Source organism: Typopeltis vanoorti, chromosome 6, assembly GCF_054136105.1.
Source record: "Typopeltis vanoorti isolate ZY-2024b chromosome 6, IOZ_Tvanoo_1.0, whole genome shotgun sequence".
NCBI lineage: Eukaryota > Metazoa > Arthropoda > Arachnida > Uropygi > Thelyphonidae > Typopeltis > Typopeltis vanoorti.
In genome coordinates, this window is record NC_143554.1 from 134,043,549 (window position 1) to 134,071,018 (window position 27,470).

At 35.1% G+C, this 27,470-nt stretch overlaps 1 protein-coding gene across 1 annotated transcript in view; it reads left to right on the plus strand.

Annotated features, from left to right (window-relative positions):
- Irbp (Inverted repeat-binding protein) overlaps positions 1-27,470 on the plus strand; it is a 252,925-nt gene that overhangs the window by 181,904 nt on the left and 43,551 nt on the right. The window contains exons 13-14 of the mRNA XM_090393723.1: positions 6,520-6,597; positions 21,267-21,376. Coding sequence (XP_090249849.1) covers positions 6,520-6,597; positions 21,267-21,376 — 188 coding nt within the window. The remainder of the gene's footprint in view (positions 1-6,519; positions 6,598-21,266; positions 21,377-27,470) is intronic.

Sequence of the window (27,470 nt, forward strand, 5' to 3'; positions counted from 1 at the left end):
CAGACGGAGCCAAATCTGGGAAATAGGGTGGATGTTCCAACAATTCATAATGCAAATCCCTTAATTTTCCCATTGCCAAAAACACCTTTGTGGGCAGGTGCATTGTCTGATGAAAGATGATTTTTTTCTTCTGCAAACCAGGTCTTTTTTCACAAATTTTTTTGTCTAGTCTGGTTAAAAGATCGGAATAATATTCCTCGGTTATTGTTTTACTCAAGATAATTAATAAACAAAATGCCTTTAGCATCCCAAAACACTGATGCATGACTTTTCCTGCTGATGGAACCGACTTTGTCTTCTTTAGTGCCGAACAACTGGCTTCTGTCCACTGTTTGGATTCTGCTGTGTAATGGCGAATCCAAGTCTCATCCATAGTAATAAATCGATGCATAAAATCAGCTTTATTCTTATTAAAATGTTCCAAGCACTGTTCAGAGAATTTCATGCCAGTGCATTTTTGAACTGCTGTGAGCAATCGCAGCACCCATCTTGTGCAAAGCTTTTTCATTTGCAATTCTTCATGCAAAATATATCCTACACGTTCTTTTGAAATGCTATAGTCTCAGCAATTTCGCGCACTTTGACTCGGCAGTCATCTAGTGCCATATCGTGCACTTGATCAATGATTTCTGGTGTTGTTACACTTTTTTGGATGTCCTTCACATGGATCATCTTCAAGGCTGGTACGGCCATGTTTAAACTCGGCAACCCATTTCTTAATTGTTGAAAACAAAGGAGAAGAGTACCCATAAACTTTTATGATTTTTATGAACTTTGAATGAATTTCTTTTGGCATTAAACCTTCTTTTACAAATAATTTTATAACTGGACGATACTCAATTTTATCCACTTCTAGGGATACAGACAACACCTTTGCTTCAGAGAGCTGTATAAAACAAACTACTTGATAGAATGACTTGCAATTTCATATGGATGCTTATGACAGATACCAACTTAGAAAAAAAATTTCTTCCAATAGGGTTGCCATCTATGGTCGAGGCCGAGAACCAGATGTGAAGTAACCAGATGTAATTGTAAATTTGAATAAGTCTACTATGGAAATTTTTAGGCTAGAAATTCTATTGTTTATTTTTATTTTATTTTATTTTTTTTTAATATTTATTTATTTAGGAAGCTGAGTGGCCAGTGAGGGGGTGGAAAAGGTTAGACAAAAATCTTGAAATTTTATATATGCTGGACTGCTTATAGAATTCACAGTAGGTCTAAGTGGACAGTTACTTTTATGTAATTTCGGTGAGCCATATATTCCCGGGAGTTGAGAGGTTGCATGGTATGTTCTGAGTCTTTTGATCATTTCTTGATCTATGCATGTTGTTTTATCCAATAACTTGAGTTTATTGAGTTGACTTTTGATAGGATTCGTATTAAGCATGGAGTGTGTAATCTGATCACAAAGAAGTAATTTCATTTTTCAATCATAAGATTTGAAATCTAAGACTACAGTGGTATTCCATTTGTCAGCTTTGGTGAAAACTGTTATTATTGCACTTTTAAAGACATCAGGGTTTTTAATTCTCACTGTGCAATATTCGGTTACAATGGTCATGCATCATAGATCAACTTGGCTACTTCAAAATGTAGTCTGTTAGCTTTATTACTAAATAGATGACTTATGTTCTTTTCAATGTTGCGCTTGAATTCTCATTAGAGAATTCATTTGAGCAAAATCACAAACTTGTGCCCATGTGCTAGTACATTCAATTCATCTTTGGTTAGGGGACAGCCAGATAAGTTAATAACCCATTTGTCCATAGGTAATTTGATTGTATTTTTCAACAGTCATTCCAATAAGGTTCAGTAATTTGCATGAAGATATCACAAATCTCAATTTTTATTGAGATTTGTGATACTTTTTTCAAAGGCTTTAGAGTCTGCATTTTTTTATATATTAATAACAATATTTAGTAAGTTGGGATTTAATGTATTTGACAGATCAGCTTCCATCTGTGTTAATTTTATGATATTTAATGCTAAGCCCTTTTTTGAAACTCATAACTGATTAAGCACCAGAGAATGGCTAACTTTTAGATAAATTTTATGAGCTCTTGTTAAATGGTTATAATCCAAAAATAATTCAGAAAATAATTAATCCAGACAGGAAGTCCACAGGATTCCTATACCATATGTTAAAGGCATCTCTGAATGGATAGCAGAAAATTATGAAAAATTATAAACTCATCAACCAAATTCATAACCTGCTACCTTCTCCAAAAGACAAACAAGAAGATCTGTCAATAAACATATCTCTGAATATCAGGATCACATCAGGCTTATCAACCTTCACAAATCTGGCATCGAACAACATGGAATTGAAAACACTAACTACAGAATCCAGTGGGAAAACACCAAGCTGTTACATAGATCTATACATTAACGTGAATATTTATACAAAGAAAGTGCTCAGGCCATACTTCATTAACCTAATCTTAATTGCAGTGCCTGTCTTTCTATTCCTAAAGTGTGGGAAATTGTCATCCTCAACTGTAGTAAATAAATTTGTAATATCAAGTTTTTTTTAGCCCAAAGTTTTAACCTATGAACACCTGACTGTATACATAGAGGGATTCCATTTTTTAATGTGTGTGTTCTACTGTTTCTTTATTTGAATTCCTTATTGTTGTTCACTGTACATGCTGATGATGTCTGAAAATATCTGTATAATAAATTAATTTTTCCTGTGGTATACATGTGATTCTTTAGTTAACTAACAAATCTTTTAGTTCACTGATGAAATTTGACTATATAATAAAATTGCTATGAACTGAAAAGAATCATCTACATTTATAGATACTTTTATAGCGTACACATGTATATAAAATATAGAATTTCATTTAAAAACTGCAATATATTTCATTCAGTGTAACATGAACATTGTCAATTAGAAAGACTAGTAACTACTTCACGATGTTCATGTCAAATAGCTCTTCAGAATGAGACATAATCTTTATCCCAGCAGGTTCAGATTTGATCGTCTTTACCTTGAAAGATGTAAAAAACTACAAAGTCATCCAAACCTTAACTGCTCTGACTGTATACCAATCTCCAAGTTTTGGGAAGTGATTACTAATAACTGTTCGTAATTGATTTTTTTTTTAGGTTATTTAATCTGCAGAAACTTTTACGATAGTTGCTGGTCTTTCCTACTTGGTGACATTCATACTACACGGAATGAAATATATTGCAGTTTTTAAATGAAATTCTATATTTTTTATACATGTGTATGCTATAAAAGTATCTATAAATATAGATGATTCTTTTCAGTTCATAGCAATTTCATTATATAGTCAAATTTTATCAGTTAACTAAAAGATTCATTAGTTAACTATAGAATCCTGCTATACCAGAGCAAATATTAATTTATTATACATTTTTATCATGCATGAAATATTTGAAATTTGAACCTGTTGGGGTAAAGATTGTGTCTCATTCTGAAGAACTCTGGGCATAGTGTCAGTAGCATGAGAAGCAAGGCCAAACTTGTTGGATTCCAAAAATGTAATTGTAATATGGTCTTGAAGTTCTTGGATTTTAATCAAAGCAGAACAGCCAGCTTATCCAAAATAGCAAAGGTGGCATGAGTGGGGCACTTGATAAACACAAGGTAAGGAGAGAGATGGTAATGTCTTCCATAGATGATAAGAAAGGAAACAGTTTCCAGGCTGATTTGAAGGAAGTGTATAGATTGAATTCCTGAAGAATCTGTAATGTTTGTTCATATATCCCTAAGTAGATGCTGCATGACTCATTCTTATCATTTATGTTTTTGATGTACCGTATTTGCCGGCATATAAGATGCACTTTTTTCTTTGAAAATAGGTCTGAAAAACAGGGTACATCTTATACACCAATACTCAGTTTTTTTATTACTTTCATTTCTGGAAATTTTCTCTGTTCCGAGTTACGTGATTTCTCTTGCTTCCTTGTGGTGTGTGAGAGCATCCCAGTTACGTAGAGTTCAGTGGATGCACATGTTGTTGCGGTTGTTGTGAACAGTGATAAATTTCTGCCGTTCAATTTTCTCTAAATTTCTTGGCAAATTATGGCTGAAAAATGTCGGCATTGCTACAATATTGCATACAAGATACGTGCGATTGCGTATGCTAAAGAACATGGAAACAGGGCTGCAGAGAGGCAATTTGGGCCACCCCCAATTGAAAAAATGATAAGATCTTGGCAGAATCAGGAAGAGGATCTAAAAAAAGCAACTCACAGTAAACATAACCTACCAAGTGGAACTGCAAAATGGCCAGAACTTGAGGCAGAACTGAATACTTGGATTTTTGACCACAGAAAAGCAGGACTTTCAGTGTCTACCAAAATGATTATTCATCAAGCGAAAGCAATAGCCACTAACAGAGGGATTGCTGCCTTTACTGGATCAGCATCATGGTGTTCCAGATTCATGCATGCGGACTGAAACAAAAATATCACAAAAGATGCCAGCTGAATATGAAGGAAAAAATGGTTGAATTTCATCAATTCGTCATTAACACAAGGAAACGAGAAAATTTTGAACTTGCGCAAATAGGAAACATGGACAAGGTGCCGCTGACTTTTGATATGCCCTCAAACAAAACTGTAGATTCCAAGGGCACAAAAGGTGTTACTGTTAAAACTTTGGGGCATGAAAAAACTTACTACATGGTTGTTTATCCTGCTGTGCTGATTGGACAAAATTGCCGCCGTTATTAATTTTTAAAAGGAAGACGCTACCCAAAGAAAAATTGCTTAAAGGAGTGTTTGTACATGTTCATGCAAAAGGCTGGATGGATGGAGGAGGAATAAAGTTATGGATAGATAAAATTTGGTCTAGGCGCCCTGGCGGACTGTTGAAGAAGTCTGCCCTGCTAGTATGGGATCAGTTTTGTTCTCACAGAACAGAAGATGTGAAAAATAAACTCAAGGAATTGAAAACTCAGTTAGCTTCAACCTTTAGATGTCTGTATTAATAAACCATTTAAGGGATTTATGAAGGAGAAGTGGAACAGCTGGATGCAGTCTTCAGATTTTGAGATTACGCCATCAGGAAGAAGGAAGAGGCCTGGCATTTCGCAAGTTTGTGAGGGGGTCAAAGCTTCATGGGATGCTGTGAAATTGGGACAGTGGTTGAATCATTTAAGAAGTGTGGCATTAGTAATGCACTGGATGGTACAGAGAACAATTTGTTGTATGAGGACTCAGATTCTGATTTAGAAGAGGTTTGAAGTATCTCTTCATTTAACTCTGGAGATGAATTTCTGGGTTTTGACGAAGAAGATTAAAAGGTGGATACTCTTTCCTAGTTAGATTAGGTATTTGTTGAAAGTAGACCTATTTATTACTCTATATTTGAAATATTGTAAATTCATTATTATATTCAGGGATAAAGTTTTTTCCTAAAAAATGTGTACAAAAAAGGGGGTGCATCTTATAGGCTGGTGCGTCTTATACGCTGGCAAATATAGTAATTACTGGTCTTTCTCCCTGATGATGTCCATATTACATTGGATGAAATAGATCAAATCTTTTGAATTAAATTCTGGATTTTTTTTCTATGTGTATAAGTCATATAACTATTTATAAATATGTCTAGTAGAGTTTCTTTGAAATGTTTGAAAAGAATCATGATTTTTCATGAAAACATCTCAGTTGTCTGTGGCAATGTGTCAGCTAATTACAGTGATGTTTATCATGCAAACTTGCTATGGCCTTCTTTTCCATAAACTTGGGCATCTTTTTTTATGTTGTTTGCTTTTGTGCATTGAGCATTCAGAACTTTGTGCTCATTGAATACAATATTATTAATATTGTACACATCATGATATATTTTTTTAATCAAGTATTGACTGTTCTTTGCTGTAATTACTAATTCATTAGTACATATATGAATGTGCTATACTCTATTTTAGTTTAAATTTAAATTATACATTATGCTACAGTTGCAATTTTATGGTAGAACTATCTGAATTCTGAATTATATCAGCATGTACAAATTATCTATTTTCCCATTAAAATAGCTGCTTGCATTATGAAAATTTTTCATAGTAACAGACGCTTATGGAGCCAGTGGATTTTGTTATGCTATGAATTCATTCTATTTGTAGTAAGTGATTTGCTATTAACCACCTAGCTGGCCATTATGGATAAAATATGCATACGCTTCGTATCGATCATATATTTTAATATAATATCAATGATATTACAATTTTAATATGCACTTTGCATCCATGATAACCTTGACGTCTATAGACATCTTGGCCAGTAGCGTGGCTAAAGGAAATTCATTATAGTGAATTTCCTTTAAATCAGCATTGATGATTTTTTTGGAAGTTGGTTATAGTGAGTGAGTGAGTTTGCTATAATGGTAAAGTTGATAAAGTCAACTGTATCTCTTATATTAACATCAATTTAAATATCTTAGATAAGATACCAGTTTTATCTGAAAGTGCTTTTTTGTACATGCTGATATAAAATTCAATGATACTTTATTAATGATTGAGCATTTTCATTTTATTTTAGCTCTTCAAACCCACTGGAAAAACATTGAAGCATTGGCTTTAGATAGGGATGCCCCTGAAAGTATTACTGATTATACAAGTAAGTATGCTTATTGCAATAAGTTCACAAATAAGTTCTAGATATTTTAAGCAAGGATGCTTAACCTCCCTACTGGCCTAGGTGGATGAAATGGTGAGACCAAATTGCACTTCTTATCCATGTTATTCAATGGGTGTTACAGAATCATATCCAGATTTAGCTTGACGTCTATAGACATCATGGCTGGTTTGGGGGTTAATAGAAAATAACTTACAAACTTTGTTTGCAGCAAAATTTTCTATGATCTCCTGTGAATAAAATTAATCCATTTCTTCATATGGGAATGTCTCAAGTGCTCTATTCAGTCTGTCATATTTTAGCCAATCTCCAAGTTGAAAGATTAGAGAAAATGTCTGCCTAGAACTCTGACTTTATTCAATGTCGAAAACAAATAAGTATAGTCTTGCATGTTGTTTATTATTTTAACAGTATAATAGAACACAGAAACTAAGTAAATAATTAATTTATTAACTTGATGCTGATATTTCGCTGGTGTTATAACCAGCATCTTCAGAGCACAAAAACACTGTTTGTCACAATACGCGAGACTAAAACAACATGGTGTACTTAAACAAAATTGTAGCAGCAACACAAAGACTAGAGTCCTGATTTTGGCGCCCTCTATCTGAAAAAAAAAAAAGCTATCATATATTACTAGAGTCCTAGAAAAGAGCTAGTTTTTTCTTAATATGACTGTCTCCCAGATCTTCGGCAAGTTAATACAGCCATATTTGTTGAGATTTGGGGTGTGTTTTAGGGCTTCTGTCGCCTCTAAGAACAATCTCTCTGATTTATACGGGTTTCTGTGTAGTACTTTTGTGTTTTTCCAGTTGATCCTGTGTGCAGGGGTATCCAGAGCATGATCTGCCAGGCCTGACTTCCCATAATGATAATTCCGGACGTATCTTTTATGTTCGCTGATGCGTATGTTCACAGTTCTTCCTGTTTGACCGTAGTAGGCTTGATTGCATGAGCAGGGTACTTGGTAGACTCCTGGATGTGATAAAGGAGGAATGCTGTCCTTGGGTGAGCGGATGAGGGTGGCTAATTTGCTACATGGTCTGAACGTAGTGCGTAGTTTATGTTTATTGAGAGTTCTTGAGATCTTTTCGGATGTGCCTTTAATGTAAGGGATGGTGACTGTTTTGTTGTAGTTCTCTGTGGTGGATGGTGGGAGGAGTTTCTTAGGAGTGTTTAGTATTTTGTTTATTTTATGTGGATTGTAGCCGTTGGCCAAGAAGGTGTGGCGTAAGTGAGTCAGTTCAGCAGTAAGAGCCTTGTCATTGGAACAGATTGCTCTCGCTCTATGGGTTAGCGTTTTTAATATGCCATATTGTTGAGAAGGATGATGGTGTGATTGTTTGTGTAAGTATCTGCCTGTATGTGTGGGTTTTCTAAAAACTGAAAATGATAAGGAATCATCTGGGAGACGTATGATGAGTGTATCCAGGAAGGGCAGACAGTTGTTGGTTTCCAGTTCCATAGTAAAGTGGATTTTTGGATGTTGGCTATTTAAATGTGCTAAGAATGTTTTCAATGTCTCAGGGCCATGTGGCCAAATAGCAAGCACATCATCAACATAGCGTAGCCAAAGTGTTGGTTTGAGAGTGGCTGTATTGATTGCTTGTTTTTCCAGGTGTTCTATGTAAAAGTTGGCTAAGGGGGGGAAGGGGGGAGCCCATGGCTGTCCCATCAATTTGTTTGTATATTTTCCCTTTCCATGTGAAATATCCTGCATATATTGTGAATTTGAATAGTTCAAATATATCAGGGGGGAAGTGTGACTTCAGTAGATGGAGGGTTTCTATTAGTGGTACATTTGTGAATAGTTATAACACCAGCGAAATATCAGCATCAAGTTAATAAATTAATTATTTACTTAGTTTCTGTGTTCTATTATACCGTTAAAATAATAAACAACATGTTCGACGAACACATAAGTCTGTCCACACGTTTATAGTCTTGCATGTTAAACAATTCATCTAGTTTTTGAATCCATTTGAATAACACAGTTCTTTATGTAAACTGATTCTTACTTGAAAGATTAGAACTTTCCTTTCTTGCTCTCTCTCTCTCTCTCTTGGAAAGAAATTGGAAACCTACCTTCACTAGATGTTATATACAGCAAAACTCCACATACCATCCTTCTCAAAAAATGGGCATCATCAAAACATTGCTTAATAGATTTCATATTGCTCTCCAATATTCATGATGTGAAACTAGTTTGGTTAAACTTAACGCCCTACATGTTATGCAACAGAATAGCTTTTTCTCAGAAAGGATTCAAAGCATTTTTAACTCTTACTTCCCTCTTTCTAAGAACCCTGAAACTGGAGGCTTCCATTTCCTTATGTTGCTGCAATCTCTGAACAAATTTCAAAATCCTGTTCTTCTTAGTTGCAAACAATAGAATTTTTTTTTTACCACATTTTGCAATTTACTGTACTGTATTGTACCATTCAGCTTTTATCTTTTAAAAAAGCATTACCGTTATTCCACTTTATGTGAATTATCTGCTTACCTTCATTAAGCACACAATTCAAATTCAGAACTTTTTTTGTGTGTGTGTGTGTGTACACGTTCATTTAATACTTGTGTGTGTGGGGGGGGGTGCTTTAGTCATCATCAGTACCCAGTACCCATGGGTCCAATGCCTGTTAATGTCTGATATTAGTTTCACCTTTCTTTGCCATTTCTCTCTGTCCATTGCCAGATGACTCAAACCCTATAATTCTTTCCAAACCACTCCTTCACATCTACTAATTCTCTTCTGTTTGTACCATCCATTGTTTCTGATCATCCCTATTGTTGTTATCCTTGATGATATATCCAAAAAATTTTTAGTTTCTTTCAAATTATTTTGCAGAAAGAATCTAACATATGAACTGCTATACAGTTCATATGTTATCTTTTGCACCAATCCAAGTCATAAAATATTTTTATGACATTTTCTTTTGAAAACCAGTATTCATTTCACAGAGTGACCACTACCCATGTTTCACAACCACAGAGAAAGAGAGAGAGAGAGAGCCTTGCAGATATGCATGTTTTCAGTTTTGTGGGAAGGCTCACTGATTTACTTTTCCATATCTTGTTTATTGACTGTAGGTTTACTTTCACTTTTGTTATCCAAGTTCTTATCTATTTTTTAGAGTCTGAATCATATGTCATGTTTCACCCTAGGTGTATGAAGTTCCTAACCTAATCTAATTCATGCCCAGTATTTATGCAATAGAGTAATTAGTAACAACCAGAATGAAAATGGCCCTATATATTAAAAACATCCTCCCCACACTGACACCATGCCGTACAGGTTCAAGTCAAACCAGGTTACTTTTAATAAATTTAGTTTAATCCTTTATCCAAGTGTGTGCAAACAAAGTTTGCGCCTGAAAGTATCTTCAGGACCGGGGTAAAGTAGTACAACACCAGGCAACTCCTTGCAAAGGTGGAGCAAGATACCAACACTCCTATCTCAGTATCTCCCAAAATGCAAAACACATCTCCTTGCGGATATGTATAATGTTATGCATTAAGGAAAGAGCCACTATCCAGACTAGTTTCGATCTTTATTGAGGTCTCTTCAGTGGGAGCCAGGCCCAAGTGGAGATACCAAGGCAGAAGCATTAGCAAGGTGTTGTACCACTTTACCCCAGTCCTGAAGATACTTTCAGGCACAAACTTTGTTTGCACACACTTGGATAAAGGATTAAACTAAATTTATTATAGTCTGACCAAATGAAAAATAAACTTTCAACAGGTTACTTTTATTATAGCACTAAATACTGTGCATTGTCCTAACAACCTATTTAAAACTAATATATCCAGATAAGGGAAATTTATTTATTCATATATACTTCACTAGGTACACAAACCAACTGATTTATCTAATGTGCAACTTTTCAAATTCAAATATTGTTTTTGTACTTGAAATAAGATAATATTATGTTTGAGATTTTCTATACTTTCAGGCTACTTCAGAGATACTGATTTTACACAGAAAATTCAAATAAAATTATACTGAAACTGGCATGCCACATGTATTAATTAACTTGTAAAAACGTGCCCATTCATTTCAGAAAGGACTTAATATTCTGTCAAGCAAGTTCCTGCCTGATGCTCAACTTGCCCAAGATGCAGACTGCCACAAATATGTTAAACAGTTAAAAAAAAAACAAAAAAAAAAAACATGTGAAATAACAAAAAGCTGTATTCAAGTTTTATTTTTGTTTTTTGTTAATTTATATTTTGCCAGGACTGCTTTGGCAAAAAACTTGCCAAAGCAGTCCTGGATAGCCCAGCCAGGATCAATTGGCTAGTGGGCTTGCCTGCAAGGGTCAACGGTTTAAGTCTCTCATTCCATTGTCTGCGGTCGAGATCCTAGGCTTGCTGTAGTGCTGATATAGCATCTGGAGTAGCCCTGGCATTCCACTCCTGAGTGCAGTCATTGCTTGCCAGTCAATGGATGTTCATGTGTGGCTCCATGTGGGTGTAGAGTTTTGGCACTGAACTAAAACTCTTTGAGCATGAATTCTTCATCATCTAATGTTTCAGGGTGACTCTAAGTACTAATACTGTAGATACGGCATATGGTAACAGAAGTAAGAAACAAAAGATATATGATACTAGTATAAATGTACCAACGTTTTCGATTATTCATGCAACAGGTGAAAAGCCAATAAGGAAAATGTCACCATTCTTTATTCAAAAGGGTTTAGAAGGACTGGCAGGACCTCCCTGCCACTGTTAAGAAATTGCATTCTGGTGATATCCTTGTGGAAACGTGTCAGCAACATTCCAAGAAACTACTGAGAGCAACAACAGGTGGAATACCAATTACAGTAACACCTCATAAAACACTCAGTTCCTGTAGAGGAGAGATATCAGAATGGGATCTCCTTGATGTTCCTGATGAGGAGATATGTTCAGAAATTAAAGATCAGGGAGTGACAGGTGTGAGGCACATCCTGATACATAGGGATGATCGCCTGGTTTCAACCAGGAACATCGTCCTTACTTTTGACACACACTAAGCCTCCAACATCTGTAAAAGCAGATGTTGGAGGCCTACTACCTGTGCCCGGTGTGTGTGATAGTAAAGAGCATGATAACAAATCTTGCTGTGCAAAAAAAGCTAAATGTGTCAACTGTCAAGGAGATCATCCAGCTTACTCTCATGCATGTCAGAAGTGAAAAGATGAAAAAGAAATATAAAAAATGAAAACAGAGCAAAATGTAACATATCAGGATGTAAAAAGAAGCTAACTACCAGCAGACCTGCTCTGAGACCCTCTTATACTGAGAAGGTAACAATTAAGAGAGTGCCGACAGCAACTCAAACTCGTATGTCTGTTCCACCATCTAATGATTTCACTATACCTGAACTTTATGATCGCGAGTGCTTCTCTGTTGAGTGCATCAATCGCATGACCTATAGCCTTACTCCAGAGACAACCCTAAAAATGGTCCCATTTGATGAGAACCCACTTGTCAAAAAAATTATGTCAAAGATAAACCACCAGACATTCCCACAGAAAAAATGCATATTTCAGTATCCACTGAATGTAAATTAAACTTACCAACTGATCCTAACATATCAGATGTATTGAATACTTTACCAGAGAAAGAGCTGGACACTGGGCGTCTATACTTCCCAAAAACAATTGATAAATATAAACTTGACAAAGGTAAGCCCTTGGCCTCCTGAAAACCAGACAAGTCTATAAAGCCAAACCAATACGAAAATTTTTACAATGGAACTGTCATGGATTTTGCCAGAATACTGATGATATTGAGATTTTGTTGCAGAAACACAAACCTTTCTGTTTCTGACAATAAGGACCCCCACCTTTTAGGAATTTCACTGTTGTATGCAAGGACAGAACTGATGATGGTCTTGTTCATGGAGGAGTAGCTATCCCAGTGCACAGTCATATTCTGTTAGAGGCAAATCACTACTGCTCTGGAAGCAGTAGTGATTTGCCTCTCTGTGGGATTTCTTATTACAGTATGTTCAATTTATTTATCACTGAGTGCTGAGTTCAATGAAATTGATCATGATAATCTTATCTTGCAACTGCCTGAACCTATGTCTTTTGATGGGTGACTTTAATGGTCACAGTACTCTGTGGGGTAGTACCAACACTAATAGGCGAGGTCAAATCATTGAAAGAATCCTTAATTGATAGACTTAATACTTTCTTCCATATGCCTACCCGCTCATATTCTGCAATTGATCTTACATTCTGCTCTTCTTCCATTCTTTCACTGCTCACGTGGGATGTTGAAGAGAACATATATGGAAGTGATCACTTTCCTGTTTTATGCACAATGTCTTCACAGGAACCATGTTCACCCACATGGATACCCATATGGAAAATAGACCAGGCTGAGTGGAACACTTTTTCTCATCTTGCTAAATTTAATTCTGATAACCATCAGTCAAACACCTATCAATGAAGCAGTAAAGTATATAACAGTGCATTGTCCTGGCAGCAACAGCCTCCATCCCAAAAACATCATCTCAGTTTCCATTCTGCCAGACATCCAAGAAAGATCAACACAGAGCATGGGGTATATTTCATAGATACCCCCACCACATCAAACTTAATAGTTTTTAAACGTGCTCGGGCCAAAGCACATTATGTGAGATGTCAGAGTCAAAATAATCATCAGTCCAATTTACTACATGAGTTAATCAAATGACCAGTCTAAAAATTGTATGGGATAAAATCCGGAAAATGAAACGTAGATATAGAACACCGTTTATCTACCTTAGACCATAATGGAAGTGTTATTGTTGATCCCAAAGCTATTGCAGACACTTTGGGAGAAAACTTTGCCAGAATATCAGCAACAGCTTCATATCCTCCTGAATTTTTAATAATGAAAGAGCAGCAAGAGAAACAAAGGCCAAATTTTTCTACCAATGTTCTTAAGCCATACCATCAGCCATTTGTTAAGGAGGACTAAAAAGAGTACAGTCTCACCCTAGTGCAGTAGGGCCTGATGACATCCATTATGAAATAATAAAACATCTACCATCATCTTCTATGGATCTTCTTCTCTTAATATACAACAGAATACTTGCAGAGGAAGAGTTTCTAGAATCTTGGCATCAGTCAGTTGTCATTGCTATCCCAAAACCAGGAAAGGATCCAACACAAGCAAATAATTACCAACCTATTGCTCTGACCAGCTGTCTTTGTAAGATACCAGAGAAAATGCTTAATTCCAGACTTCTCAGGTATTTAGAAAGCAACGATCTTCTCTCCAATACACAATGTGGGTTCCATAGACATCGTTCAACTTTAGACCATTTGGTTCCTTTAGAAACTTGTATAAAAGATGCATTTCTGAAGCAAGAAACACCATGTTTCATTTTTTCTTTGACATGGAAAAAGCTTATGATTCAGCCTGGAGATATGGCATATTAAAAGACCTCTATAACTTGGGTCTCAAACAACACCTTCCTATATTTATTAAAAACTTTCTATCCAGGCGAACTTTCCAAGTCAGAGTGGGAAGTACACTATCTCGACCACATTATCAAGTACAGGGTGTTTCCCAAAGCCCTGTCTTAAGTGTGACACTGTTTGCTATTAAAGTTAACTCAATCACTGAGCAGCTTCCTCCCACTGTAGATAATGCTCTATATGTTGATGACTTCACAATTTATTATCACTCTCATAACATGAGGGTAACTGAAAGACAACTTCAGCAAGCAATTGATCATGTTTCTCTGTGGGCTCTTAGTAACTGGTTTAGGTTTCAACAGAAAAAAAGTGTCTGTGTACAATTCTGTCAAAAATGCACTCTTCTCCCAGATCCTGAATTAAGAATGGGATGAACTATTATTCTAAAAGTTACCGAAGCCAAGTTCTTGGAACTTATCTTTGACAGAAAACTTACATTCTAGCACACATTTGTCAACTAAGAGAAAAGTGCCAGAGAGCATTGAACTTCCTTTGCACTCTATCCTCCACTGAATGGGGTGCTGATCGATCTTTGTTGCTCTGTCTTTATCCTGCACTTATACATTCAAAGCTGGATATTGGGTCTCAAGTCTGTGGTTCTGCAAGACAGAGTAACTTGCAATGGTTGGATTCCATCTATCATCAGGGTATACGGATAGTTACTGGCGCCTTTCGCACTCACTCACAGTCTTTATGTTGAAGCAAATGAACCAGCTCTATCACTTTGGCAGAAACAGTTGTCTCTTAATTATGCCCTAAAGATAAAGTTTCTCCCAGATCATACTATATGGACTAGTTTCTTTTCTCTGCATTGGGAAGCTCAATATCACACACTTCAGACTGCCATATCCTTTTGGCATGCATGTTAAAGAGACTATGCAAGCTGTTGGTAGTATGAATGTTGACAACGTTGCCTACACTAAACATAACAGCATCCCTCCATGGCAGGTTTGCACTCCATCCTGCAACCACTCGCTTTGTCAGCTACCGAAGTCTCATACTCCATCTGGAATACCTGGAATTGTTTAATGCACACAGAGCAGTACACTCTGATTTCTTGCCCACCTATACTGATAGTTTAAGAACTGACATCTCTGTTGGCTGTGCTGCTGTGTTTCCTGATATTATTATCTCCAACCAGATCCCACCCGATTGCATCAAATTATACAGCAGGGTTACATGCCATTCAGCTTGAACTTGTGCATATAAAAGAAAACTGCTACTAAAAGTGTATAATTTATACAGACTCATTGAGCTCTTTACAGGGTATCTCCTCTCCTGTGTATAATCCACATCCAATGCTTGTTGAGGTACTACACCTGTTGTACAAAATGAAAATCCTTAATTTTGATGTTCAGTTGTGCTGGTTTCCTAGCCATTAGAATTAAGGGAAATGAGACTGCAGCTGCTAAATCAGCTCATACTTTCTCCACATACTGTTTAAGAGTACCATATACAGACAGTTTATAAGATCAAAGTTAATTACTCAACGGCAGTCATCATGGCAGGAAGCACTAACAAAAAAAATATATGATATTAAGCCTGAAATTAAGCATTGGCATTCTAGTCAACATATAAAGAGAAGAGAGTAAGTTGTTCCTGCTAGGCTATGCATAGGTCACAGTCATCTTACACACTCTTATTTACTGAGGACTGATGACCCTCCTATGCATGAAAAATGCAGCAATACGTGTCTCACTATTTGTCATATCCTGGTGGAGTGCCAGCACTTTACACGAGAGAGGAATGAAATTTTTACGAATCTAGCCAAGCCATATACACTCAGGCAGATTTCATGATGTTTTTAATTTTTTACAAAGAATTAATTTGTACAAACGCATTTGATTTTAATTTTGTTTATATAGACACTGTATTGCTTAACTTAACTTTTGTACATATATTTATTAGTTATTTATCAGTTTATTTTTTTGACTAATTATGTATTGCTATAGCCTTTGATCTTGTATATTTGTGTAACCTTGTAATTTTGATTATATGTAGATACTGCAGTGCTTAACTTAACTTTAGTGCATACATATTATTTAGTAGTTTATTTTTTGACTAATATGTATTGCTATACTACACGTTATATATTTGTGTAACCTTGCTGTAATTTTGTTTATATGTAGATACCACATTGCTAAGCTTAATTTTTATGCATGCATATTGTATAATAATTCCCTTTTGCCTATTTATGTACTGTTGTAATAACATTTGTTGTCATTTTATCTATATGTTGATAAAATGCAGTCATTTTATCAACATATAGATAACCAAGCCAAGGAACTGCATTCCTTGGCTTGGTTTTGTACATGCATTTTGTTTATTGATTATTTATGTACTGCTGTAACTTTTGACCTTGTATGAGGGTGGTCTGAAAAGTTCTCAGCCTAACAATGAGAAAATTGAGAGCCTAGCATATTGTGTTGATTGACTGTTGTAGGTGTGTGTATAATCTTAAGATTCTGTGCTTCCCATGTTGTCTAATGGCTAGGATATCTGGCTTTCATCCAGGAGGATGAAATGGAGGATGTATACCCGGGTTCAATTCCTGGCATGGGAACCAAGCCGGCCTGGTTGGCCGAATGGTTAGAGTATCCGCTCTCCACCCAAAAGGCTGCGGGTTTGAATCCTGCCATGGGCATGGATGTTTGTGATTGTCTGTGAAAATACTAGTGGTGGTGGTTGGCAGTAGATGGCATTGGTGTAGTTGTGGTTCATCGTAGTTGGTGAATTGAGTGGTGGAGACAGAATTTGTAGAGTAGGTGCCCTCCCTCGAAGAGTCCTTGGACTCCATGTAGGTGTCACGTAATAATAATAATAAAAACGAATTTATAATTTCAAAATTATTTTTACTTTTCAACATAATCTCCCTTAAGACTAATACATTTATTCCAGTGATGCTACATTATCCTGTCCCTGTAGTTGTTCTCAATAAGATTATTATTCGTGACACCTCCAAGGAGTCCAAAGACTCACTGCAGGAGGACACCCATTGTACAACTCTGTCTTCACCACTACATCGAAACTCTACTACCAATCATCTACATCAGCACCATCCACCGCCCACTACCACCATAGCTAGTATTTTGTCTGTAAATTGCGTGTGTTCTGAAGGGCCGAGCTCTCTGTATGCAGGATGAAAAACCCAAGTTTCCGGGAGAAAAAACCCTGCTACCACTGTATGAGATCGGCTAACTCGCCTTCAACTGAAAAAGCCTATATAAAGATTCCTCCTGTCATGATGAGACTTGAACTTAATCCTTTTCCAATTGAAGGGCGCAACGTACCGTCATTCTTCCAATTGCAATCTGCAAAATACCCCTCTACAGCTGCAATCCCCTCTTGATTCAAAGAAAAACGCTGACCAGCGAGGAAGAGTTTTAGTTTTGGGAAGAGATAGAAGTCAGAGGGAGCCAAATCTGGGGATTAGGGTTAATGTTCCAACAATTCATAGTGCAGATCCCTTAATTTTCCCACTGCCAAAACACCTTTGTGGGCAGGTGCATTGTCCTGATGAAAGATGATTTTTTTCTTCTGCAAACCTGGTCTTTTCTCACGAATTTTTTCATCTAGTCTGGTTAAAAGATCAGAATAATATTCCCTGGTTATTGTTTTACCTTTTTCAAGATAATTAATAAACAAAATGCCTTTAGCATCCCAAAACACTGATGCCATGACCTTTTCTGCTAATGGAACCGACTTTGTCTTCTTTGGTGCTGAACAACCAGTTTCTGCCCACTATTTTGACTGCTGTTTGGATTCTGGTGAATCCAAGTCTCATCCATAGTAATAAATCGACGCACAAAATCAGTTTTATTCTTATTAAAATGCTCCAAGCACTGTTCAGAGATTTTTATGCCAGTGCATTTTTTAGCTGCTGTGAACAAGTGCGGCACCCATCTTGTGTAAAGCTTTTTCATTTTCAATTCTTCATGCAAAATATATCTTACGTTTCCTTTTGAAATGCCTATAGTCTCAGCAATTTCACGCACTTTGACTCGCGTCATCCAATACTATATCATGCATTTGATCAATGATTTCTGATGTTGCACTTTTTTGGACATCCTTCACGTGGATCACCTTCAAGGGTTGTACTGCCACCTTTAAACTCAGCAGCCCATTTCTTAATTGTCGAAAACGAAGAAGAGTGCCCATAAACTATTAACTTCAAATGAATTTCTTTTGGCATTAAACCTTTTTTTACAAAGAATTTTATAACTGCAAGATACTCAATTTTATCCATTTCAAGGGATACAGACACACTTTTGTTTCAGACAGCTGTACAGTAAACCCTCAATTTAATGGACAAAATTTCCGATCCGTATGTCACATGAGAAAATTAACACCCTCTTAATTCTAAAATGCTTTTAACCAAGATTTGCTTATAATTAAATTAACAGGTTATTTTTTGTTATTAATTTCCTGATATTTTTAACAAATTTTGGCAAATAGGCCATCATATGTTTGAAAAACACTGTAGTAATTTAGCCAACATAAATGAGTCACTGTTCATAAAACATGTTCGGCGAATGATTAGCACGTGATCACACCAATCTCGCTGTAATTGGTTCTTTGGTCGGGTGGCGTGATTTTCTGCAGCAGTTTTAACGCTTGCCGGCCGATACATTCGGAAAATCTACTTTATTATATAACGGACTTTCAGATTTAACGGACACCCCCTTGCCCGAATTAGTCCGTTATATCGAGGTTTTACTGTATAAAACAAACTGCTTGATAGAATGACGTGCAGTTTCATGTGGATGCTTACGACAGATGTACCAACTTAGAAAAAAAAATCTTACCAATAGTGTTGCAATCTCTGGTCAAGGCTGAGAACTTTTCAGATCATCCTCGTATGTTGCTGTGTCGTCTGCAGTAATTCTGTTTATATGTAGATGCAGTATTGTGTAAGTTAATTTTTGTACATGTATATTGTTTTCAATTTTTTTTAACTATTTATGTATAGGTGTAATCTTTAATATGGTGCAGTATGATCTTTGTTGTTTTTATGCCAAATAAACTATAAACCAAACCATATACTATGTCAGCTCAAAGTCCTGTACCTTACCTTCAAAAAAATACATACACAACACTATGACAAATTCATAATCCTCTTTAAAATATCATTTAGTTAAAATTTAATTATTGCCTAGGTTGGATTACAGGGGCAGCTCCATGAGAATTATTATTTATATTGGCACTCCATGGAGTTAAGACCTGTCCATTAACACAATACCTATCATGCATCTCCTTAAACCTATTCAATTTTGGGGTATTTAAAATCACCTCTGGCAATCCATTCCACTCATTTACCAAGTAAAATATCTAGTCTGCACACCCTTACTAACCACACTCTTAGACTTCCAAGATGACCCCTTGTTTTCCCCCTACTCCCCATGTATTAATTTTTTTTTTTTTTTTTTTTTCCCGTTAGAGGGCGCCAAAAATAGGACTTTAGATCTTTTGTCTTTTGCAATTATATTGTTTCACTCACTCACTGTCACGTTTACATGTGTGTTGTGCTCTGATGATGCTGAGTTGAAAATCAGCGAAATATAAGCGTTAATAAAACATCTTTGTTGTTAAAAGTGTTTGTGGTGTTGTTAATACCGTGAAAAATAAGTCATGAATAACCATCAACACCTAAGCTTATCTGTTAGATTGGTAAATAATATTAAAGTTAATTATGATGTTTGAATTTTTTAGGTTATTTTTTATTAATGTTTTAAAATAAATAGAATTTTTGATGAAGAGGGAAAGTGATTTTCCTTTTTTGGCAAGTTTGCAGTGGTCACTGTATGTTCTATATCAGCTGTTGGACAAGGCATTGTGGTGTATGTAGGGAGGGGAGGTGTGCTGGGTTTGTGAATTTTTGGAGCACCACATATCCTTGGTGTAACTTTTTTTTAATAATTTATAATATTTTTCTCTTTAGCCAGGTGACAAGATGTGCACACAGAAATCCAAATGAGATAATTAGTACTTATACATTGGAGCTATGACCTCCTTATCTATACATGTCAGCTTTCTTTACATTCTATCAGCAGTTCTCTGGGTAACTCTTACAACTTTTATGATGTGACTCTGAACTCCAGTTCTCTGTCTTTGAATATCCCCAGATCACTTGACTCCTCCATTCCTGAAGCAAAGTTCCTCCAATATGATAAACTTCATTTCACCTTCTATGGCCAAAGTGCATAACTTTGCTTATAGCAACATTAAAATTACATCCTCATTCTTCAGTCCAAAACACCAATCTGTTCAAATCCTCTTGTAACATCACATTAGAACTTTCTGTCATTGTTCTTCCTAATTTAGCATCATCAGCAAACAACTGAATATCTCTTCTCTTTCATTCTGAACTAAATAATTGACGTATAGACATATAAATTAAGCAATAGTGGGTCCCAGAACAGAATCCTGTGGTACCCTGCTTGTAACCTTTCTTTTTTAGGACACTGCACCCCCATAAATTGGTAAGTATCCAGTCTCCAAACTCACAGACTACAAATCACAAGTTTCATGAAGGGAAAAAAAAAGCCTACTTGCTTGTTGCAAAGATTGACTAGAATCAAATGACCAGTAGTAGTAGTCCTTCTTATGCCACGTTATCATCATAGAAGTTACCACAGGGTATTCCAGTAGTAGAATTCCTCTCTTATTCTTCTTGATTGGTTGATACAATAAAAACTCTACATTAGGTGCATCTAGACTTGTTCTTTTGACCAGGTTTCTAGATTTTGTGGTGTAGCTGTTGAAAAATATGCATAATCCATATTGTATGTCAAATATCTACTTCAACTTCCTCTGCATTTCAGATCTTTGATATCTTTTAACCTTCAACATTGAAATACATTTATCTCCTTTCTTCTTGAATATTTCTTCTTCTTTACTTTTATCATTGATTCCTTCATTTAGTAAATTTTCAAAGTAACCCCAAACATGACACTGAGGTGCTTATAGGTCCTTCGACCTCTGTGTATGGGATCAATATATTAAAAAAATAATAATCTAGATATTCTGTATTAGTATAGGTGTTAGTATTGATATCTGTATTAGTAATTGGTGGAAGGGAAACACTGAGTTTGAGTGGAGTGAGAATTCTTTGAAGGTGTCACATAATAATAATGTATGAATTATTATTTTACACATAATTTGTTTTCATATTTCATAAACTGTTGTTATATTTAGTGCCTCAACATGATAAGATGCAGGACAGAGCAGGAAAAAAAATTGAGGAGTTCAAAGAATTTGCATTTCCTGAAGGGATGGAGTCCCCCACTATTCGAAAAAGGAAACAGGTAAATAGTGATTAAATAAATAAACTACAAATTATCAATATTTTCTACTAAGTAAAAATGCTTAATTTTTTTTCAACTTTTTATTATAATTCTACGTGCCAAAGTTGTAGTATGTCAATACTTAGATTTTGCTGGAGGCTAAAAAATGAGCTTATTAGCATCTATGTTTTATAAAATATACATCTTAATATCTCCCATAATGCAAAGCACATCTCCTTGCTGACATTTTAGAGAAGGTGGTAAGAAATAACATATAGAAATGGGTTGACAAACAAGCTATACTTTCCATGGAATAGCATGAGTTTACTAAAGGGAGGTAATGTCTATGCAGTTTGTTCATATTTCATTGTTACAGCTGAGTTGGATAAAAGGAATGGATATGCTTAATAGATAATAGTTTGATCAGAAAGTAGTATTGATATGTGTGCGTGCGGGGGGTGAACCTGCCAAATTTAAGGTTACTACCGATGATGTACCTGAACCCTAGGGATCATCCCTTGGACCATTCTTCAATCTGTACATTAAATATTGGGAGGGAACCTGATGCATCCATAGCCCATTTGGTTTTGATAATGCCTTTCAGTTTGAAGGAACTTAGTTTGAATCCTCTGTGATGCAAAAAACCTTTATCAGGATTTTCAGTCAAAGATCAGCTAACCTGTCTCAAATGGAGTATTTCTTTCCATCCTGGATACTTGAGTTTTTTGCCCTGCTGAACAAGCAAACTGGCTAGATGAACACATGCAATTGATAGCCATAGTATGCAAGCTGGTAGAGATGACTGCTCTTTCTCAGAGTATTAATCAAGTTTTATAGCAGCCAAGTTACTTGGCTGTGACAGGCGATTTAGCTTAACGTGCAGTGGGAAATAAAAGGTTGGAAAGGACTAGACAGAAGATATTCCACTATTGCTGACATTCGAAAGATGCAAGGCAATCAGAAATGCTACTGATGATGTGGAGCACTTAGAGGATGACTTGAATATGCTAAAACTGTTGGAAGATGATGATGGTTGTCATTTCAGTGTTATACACTTTATCATAATGAGATTTCCAATGGCATTCTATATATGTAGATTATGCTTGGGAAAATTGTGATGCTAGGAATCTTAGCATTATGGTGGATAGGAAGTTGAAGTGTAACATAGCAAAATTTGCAAGTACAGCTCAAAAGTCAAAGGATAGCCTCGGTCTTCTATTGCATATTTTTTTTTGTGTTAACTGTCAGAGGCTTTTTCATAATCTTTGAATGTCAGGTGAGTCTGTAAATTAAATTCTCATCTTTTTTTCTTTTTTTTTTTTCGATGAGTAGTTTTCGTGTGAATACATCAGCAGTGCAACTTTTACTCTTCCTAAATCCAGCCTGTTCCTCTAATAACAAACTATCGATAATAGTGGCAAGTCTTTTATTTAAAATTTTACTATACAGCATATCAAAACAGAGTTAAAAATTTCCTATGAAGAACAAGTGGAAGAAAAGCAAATGGAATTTAGAAGTAATAGAAGCACAATAGATACAATTTTCATATTAAATTACATCTAAACTCTGATGCTTTATAAATTTCAAACAAGCCTTTGACTCAATAAACAGAAGTAAATTCATTAAAATTCTAGAAAATAGAGGGATTGACAAATACCTATTGTATTAAGAATTATTATTCAGAAACAAGCAGTAGTAAAATACAAAAATACAGAAACAGACCAAATAGCAATTAAAAAAGGAGTTATGCAAGGATGCCCATTGTCACCATATTTATTTAACCTATACCTAAAAGAAGTAGCAGATGAAGCACTACAGATGTGCAAAAGCATAACTGTAAATGGAAGAAATATAACATACTTAAAGTATACTGATGACATAGTTATCACTACAGACAACCAATAAACGTTAGAAAATATTCTGACCAAACTGCATCAAACAAGTAACAAATATATGAAAATCAATTTTAGTAAAACAAAACTAATGGTAATAGGAAGAAAAAGGGGAAACAGTCCAAATGAAACAATAATATAGAACAAGTAAAAAAATGTAATTACCTAGATCACCGAAGATCTCAATTATTTCAAAACCATAAAACATAGAATCAATAATGGATGGATAACAATGAGAAGACTAGAAAAAATATGGAACAATAAAAGATTAAGTAAAGAACTCAAACTAAAGATATATAAAACGATAATTCTTACAATACTTTGTGGCTCAGAATGCTGGATCCTAAGAAAAAAAAATAAATGGATGAAATATCTAAGAAAAATCAATAAAACAAATGAAAAAGTCAGAGAAGAACTTAACTTCAAGGAAACAATAATTACGACACTAAAAAAAGCAAACTAAGCTGGTTTGGACATGTTTCAAGAATGAACCCAGAAAGACTACCAAGCATATTAAATGGCAGAATTGAAGGATTGCCCAGCAGAGGAAGATCAAGAAAAATATGGATTGACAACATAAAAGAATGCACCCACTTAAACTCCATAATAGAACTACACAAAAAGACAGCAGACAAAAGAAATGCCGAAAATTTGTCTTTGAGGAACTCAACCCGCCATGAGTGGAAGAGGAAGAACAGGTGTGCTTGCCATAGAATGTAGGATTCTTATACATCATGCAGTAGGATTTTTATATTTTCACTGAACTTATAGTTCATGCTTCTCCTTTTTTAATCTTTTATGTAAAGAGATAACCAAAGCTTTTATTTTTTATGGAGCACCCTTGGATCTGAATGTGCCTTTTGACTGCATTTCTTTTAAATTAAAAAATTTAATGATCATTTATAGGCATTATTTGTCTACTTTTGCTGTTTTTTTTGGCAGTTATGAACTTTGAAACTTGAAATGAAGATAGTAGATGGTAACGAATGAATGGTATTAATAAGTAGAGATGGAGCTCCATCGAATCTTAAAATTTAAGATATTTTAATCTTAAATTTTATAACATGGAAAATTTTCCATGTTACTTTTCTAAATAAATATTCATTTTTATGGCTACTTTTTCTATATTTCTTTGCAGTACCCCCTTTTATGTCATTGGCTTTTTACTCAATTTTTAGCATTACTGATGTTTTAAAGATATAGATCTATGAAGAATATAAGGAATGAATAATTTTGGACATACCTTTGTAGAATGTTGCTGATTGTCTTCTTATTGAGCTGCATCTAACACACGACAGTAAACATTTATATACCACTGCTGAAGTATGACTGAAAGGAGGTGGGGGTTGAAAATGTGGAGAGAGAGAGATGTGAGAGAATTGCGGGTAAGACAAAGTTATGTGAATTTAAAACCCGGGTTTCAAGGGTGGGCTGTGAATTAATTCTTTGGGAAGAAGGTGAAAAATAGACATTTTGGGGGAAAGGAGAAGGATAGGATATGATGAAACAAAGATTAGAGGTGGGAGAAATGGGGTGTGAGCTGTTTCTACTGTGTAATTTTAAACTTTAAAATCTGAGATATAAATAAAACAATCTTAAAGTGTAAAAAAGATATGATAATTATTAAAAGATGATGGAACATGGACAAAGAATGAATTCAGTGATGAATGATGCGATATTAATAATAAATACACTTCTCTTCTTGAATATTCTGCAATTGAGCAGGTTCTTCTCTTAGTAGCAAAAACTTTTCTTCCACTCTCTTCTGTTCTGAGCCTTCTCTTTCAAGGTTGTGTACCTGTCTCCATTCAGCATGTCATCTAGCATTGTTTTCCTTACTCTTCCCCCTGGGTTTTTTCTGTTTACCTCCAATCTTTTTCCTTCGATGGCATCTCTGATGATTCCATTCCCTCTCAGAATATGTCCGATCCAGTTTCCCATTCTTCTTTTTATCCTCCTTAACAGGCTTCTTTCTTCTTCTACTCTTTTTAAGACCTCTTCATTAGTTATTTTATCTGTCCATTTGAGTTTTTCCATCCTTCTCCAAATCCACATCTCAGAGCTTTTCAAAATCTTAATTTTTTCTTTCTTCAATGTCCAAGTTTCAGCTACATAGAGGGCAACACTCCACACAACATTTTATTAGTCTTTTTTTAGGTTTCTATCCATTTTACTTCTGAATAAATTCCATTTTCTATTAAACGCATCTCTTCCCATCGCTATTCTTGCTTGTATGTCACTTTTACATCTTCCATCACTGCTAATAACACTTCCTAGATATTTAAATGTATTTACTTGATTCAATTTTTTCCCATTTATTCTGATATCCATATTTGCCTCTTTCCTTGCTATTTTCATCACCTTTGTTTTTCTGATGTTAATTTTCATTCCATAATTGATACAGGATTCTGGTAATCTGTTCAACAGATGTTGTAGTCCTGTTTCAGTGTTTGATAGTAATGCCTTGTTATCTGTGTATCTTATTGCAAATATCTGTTTACCTCCAATCTTTATTCCTTCTTCCGAATTCTCCAGTGCTTCTTTTAACATTGCTTCAGAATACGTGTTAAATAAAATTGGTGACAGAAAACAGCCTTGTCTTACTCCTCGTCCAATGATACCTGGTTCTGTTGTACCATATATGTCCTCACCATGGCAGTCTGTCCCATATATAGTGAAATAATTAGCCTTCTGTCTTTCCAATCTATACCATTCTTTTCCATTACTTCCACCATCTTATCCCATTTTACAAAGTCAAAAGCTTTTTCAAAATCTATATAACAGATATTAACTTCTTTATTCACTTCCAGACTTCTTTCGCTTATTATTCTTAATAGTCCAATCGCATCTCTTGTTTCCCTACCCTTCCTGAAACCAAACTGATCTTCTCCAAGAAATTCTTCCACTTTAGATGCAATTCTTCCTGTTAAGATTCTCATAAGTATTTTTTTTTGATGTATGAGAAATGAGGCTTATTGTTCTAAAATCCTTGCAGTTCACTGCATTACTTTTCTTTAGTTATAGGTATAAATATTAAGGTCATAAAATCTTTTGGTAAATCTCCTTTGTTATAACTTAAATTTATTATTTTGGTTATTTCTTCAGTTCCTTTCTTCTGAAGTTGTTCAGGAATTCTGCAGGTATTTCATCTATTCCTTCTGCTTTTCCACATTTTAGTTCTTTAATGGCCATTTCTTTCAACGTATTCCTTCCATCTCATTAGGATTTTATCTTCTTCAGTTATGATTTCTCCATTCTTATTTTCTATGCCTCTATCTCGAATTCCATTTCTCTTGTGATTCATGCTTCTTGCTTTTTCATACAAAAGATCATACCTTCCCACTCTCTCATAATTTTCTATTTCTTCACATTGTTTTTTTAAGCCAATCTTCTCTACTTCTTTCTGCTTTCCTTGTATTTTCCCTTCTGGGGTGTCTTTATTTTTCCATTTTCTTCTTTCTTCCATCAGAGAAATCATCTCATTAGTTATCCAAGTTTTTTTTATTCTTTTAGATCTTACATATCCAGTTTCTTATTCTGCAATCTTCTTTATTTTCTCTTTAACTTATTCCCATTTCTTTTCTGGATCTTCAGTTTTGACAAAACTTGTTTCCTCTAATTCTTTCTCCGATCTATTTCCAAATTCCTTGGTATTTTTTAATTTCTCTAAGTTCCATTTTTTTCCTTTTCATAGCTTCTTTTATTTTCTTTAGTTTCACATTTATTTCTATGAATAGTAGGTTGTGGTCAGAGTAAATATCAACTCCAGGATACATGCATGCATTTTTTACACTATTCTTGTATCTTTGCTTTACTATAATGTAATCAATTTGATACCTTTCTGTATCTCCTGGTTTTTTCCATGTGTATAGTCTTCTCTTAGATTTTTTAAACCAAGTATTCATAATTATTAGCTTATTTTCTTTACAGAATTCCGCTGACCTTTCCCCACCCTCATTTCTACTACTTAGTTTGTATCTTCCTACTACACTCCTGTCCTCTTCTTCACCCACAACTCCATTCCAATCTCCTTATAATCATATAGTCTTTTCTTTTTTCTTCCTTAATTAGGTCTTGTAATTGTTTCATTTACATTTATGTTTACATTTCCTCTATTTCCTCATCTGAATGGTCACTTGTTGGCATATATACCTGCATTATTGTTATGTCCACTGATTGTTCAGCCTTCAATTTTACCACCGTAATCCTGTCATTCAGACATT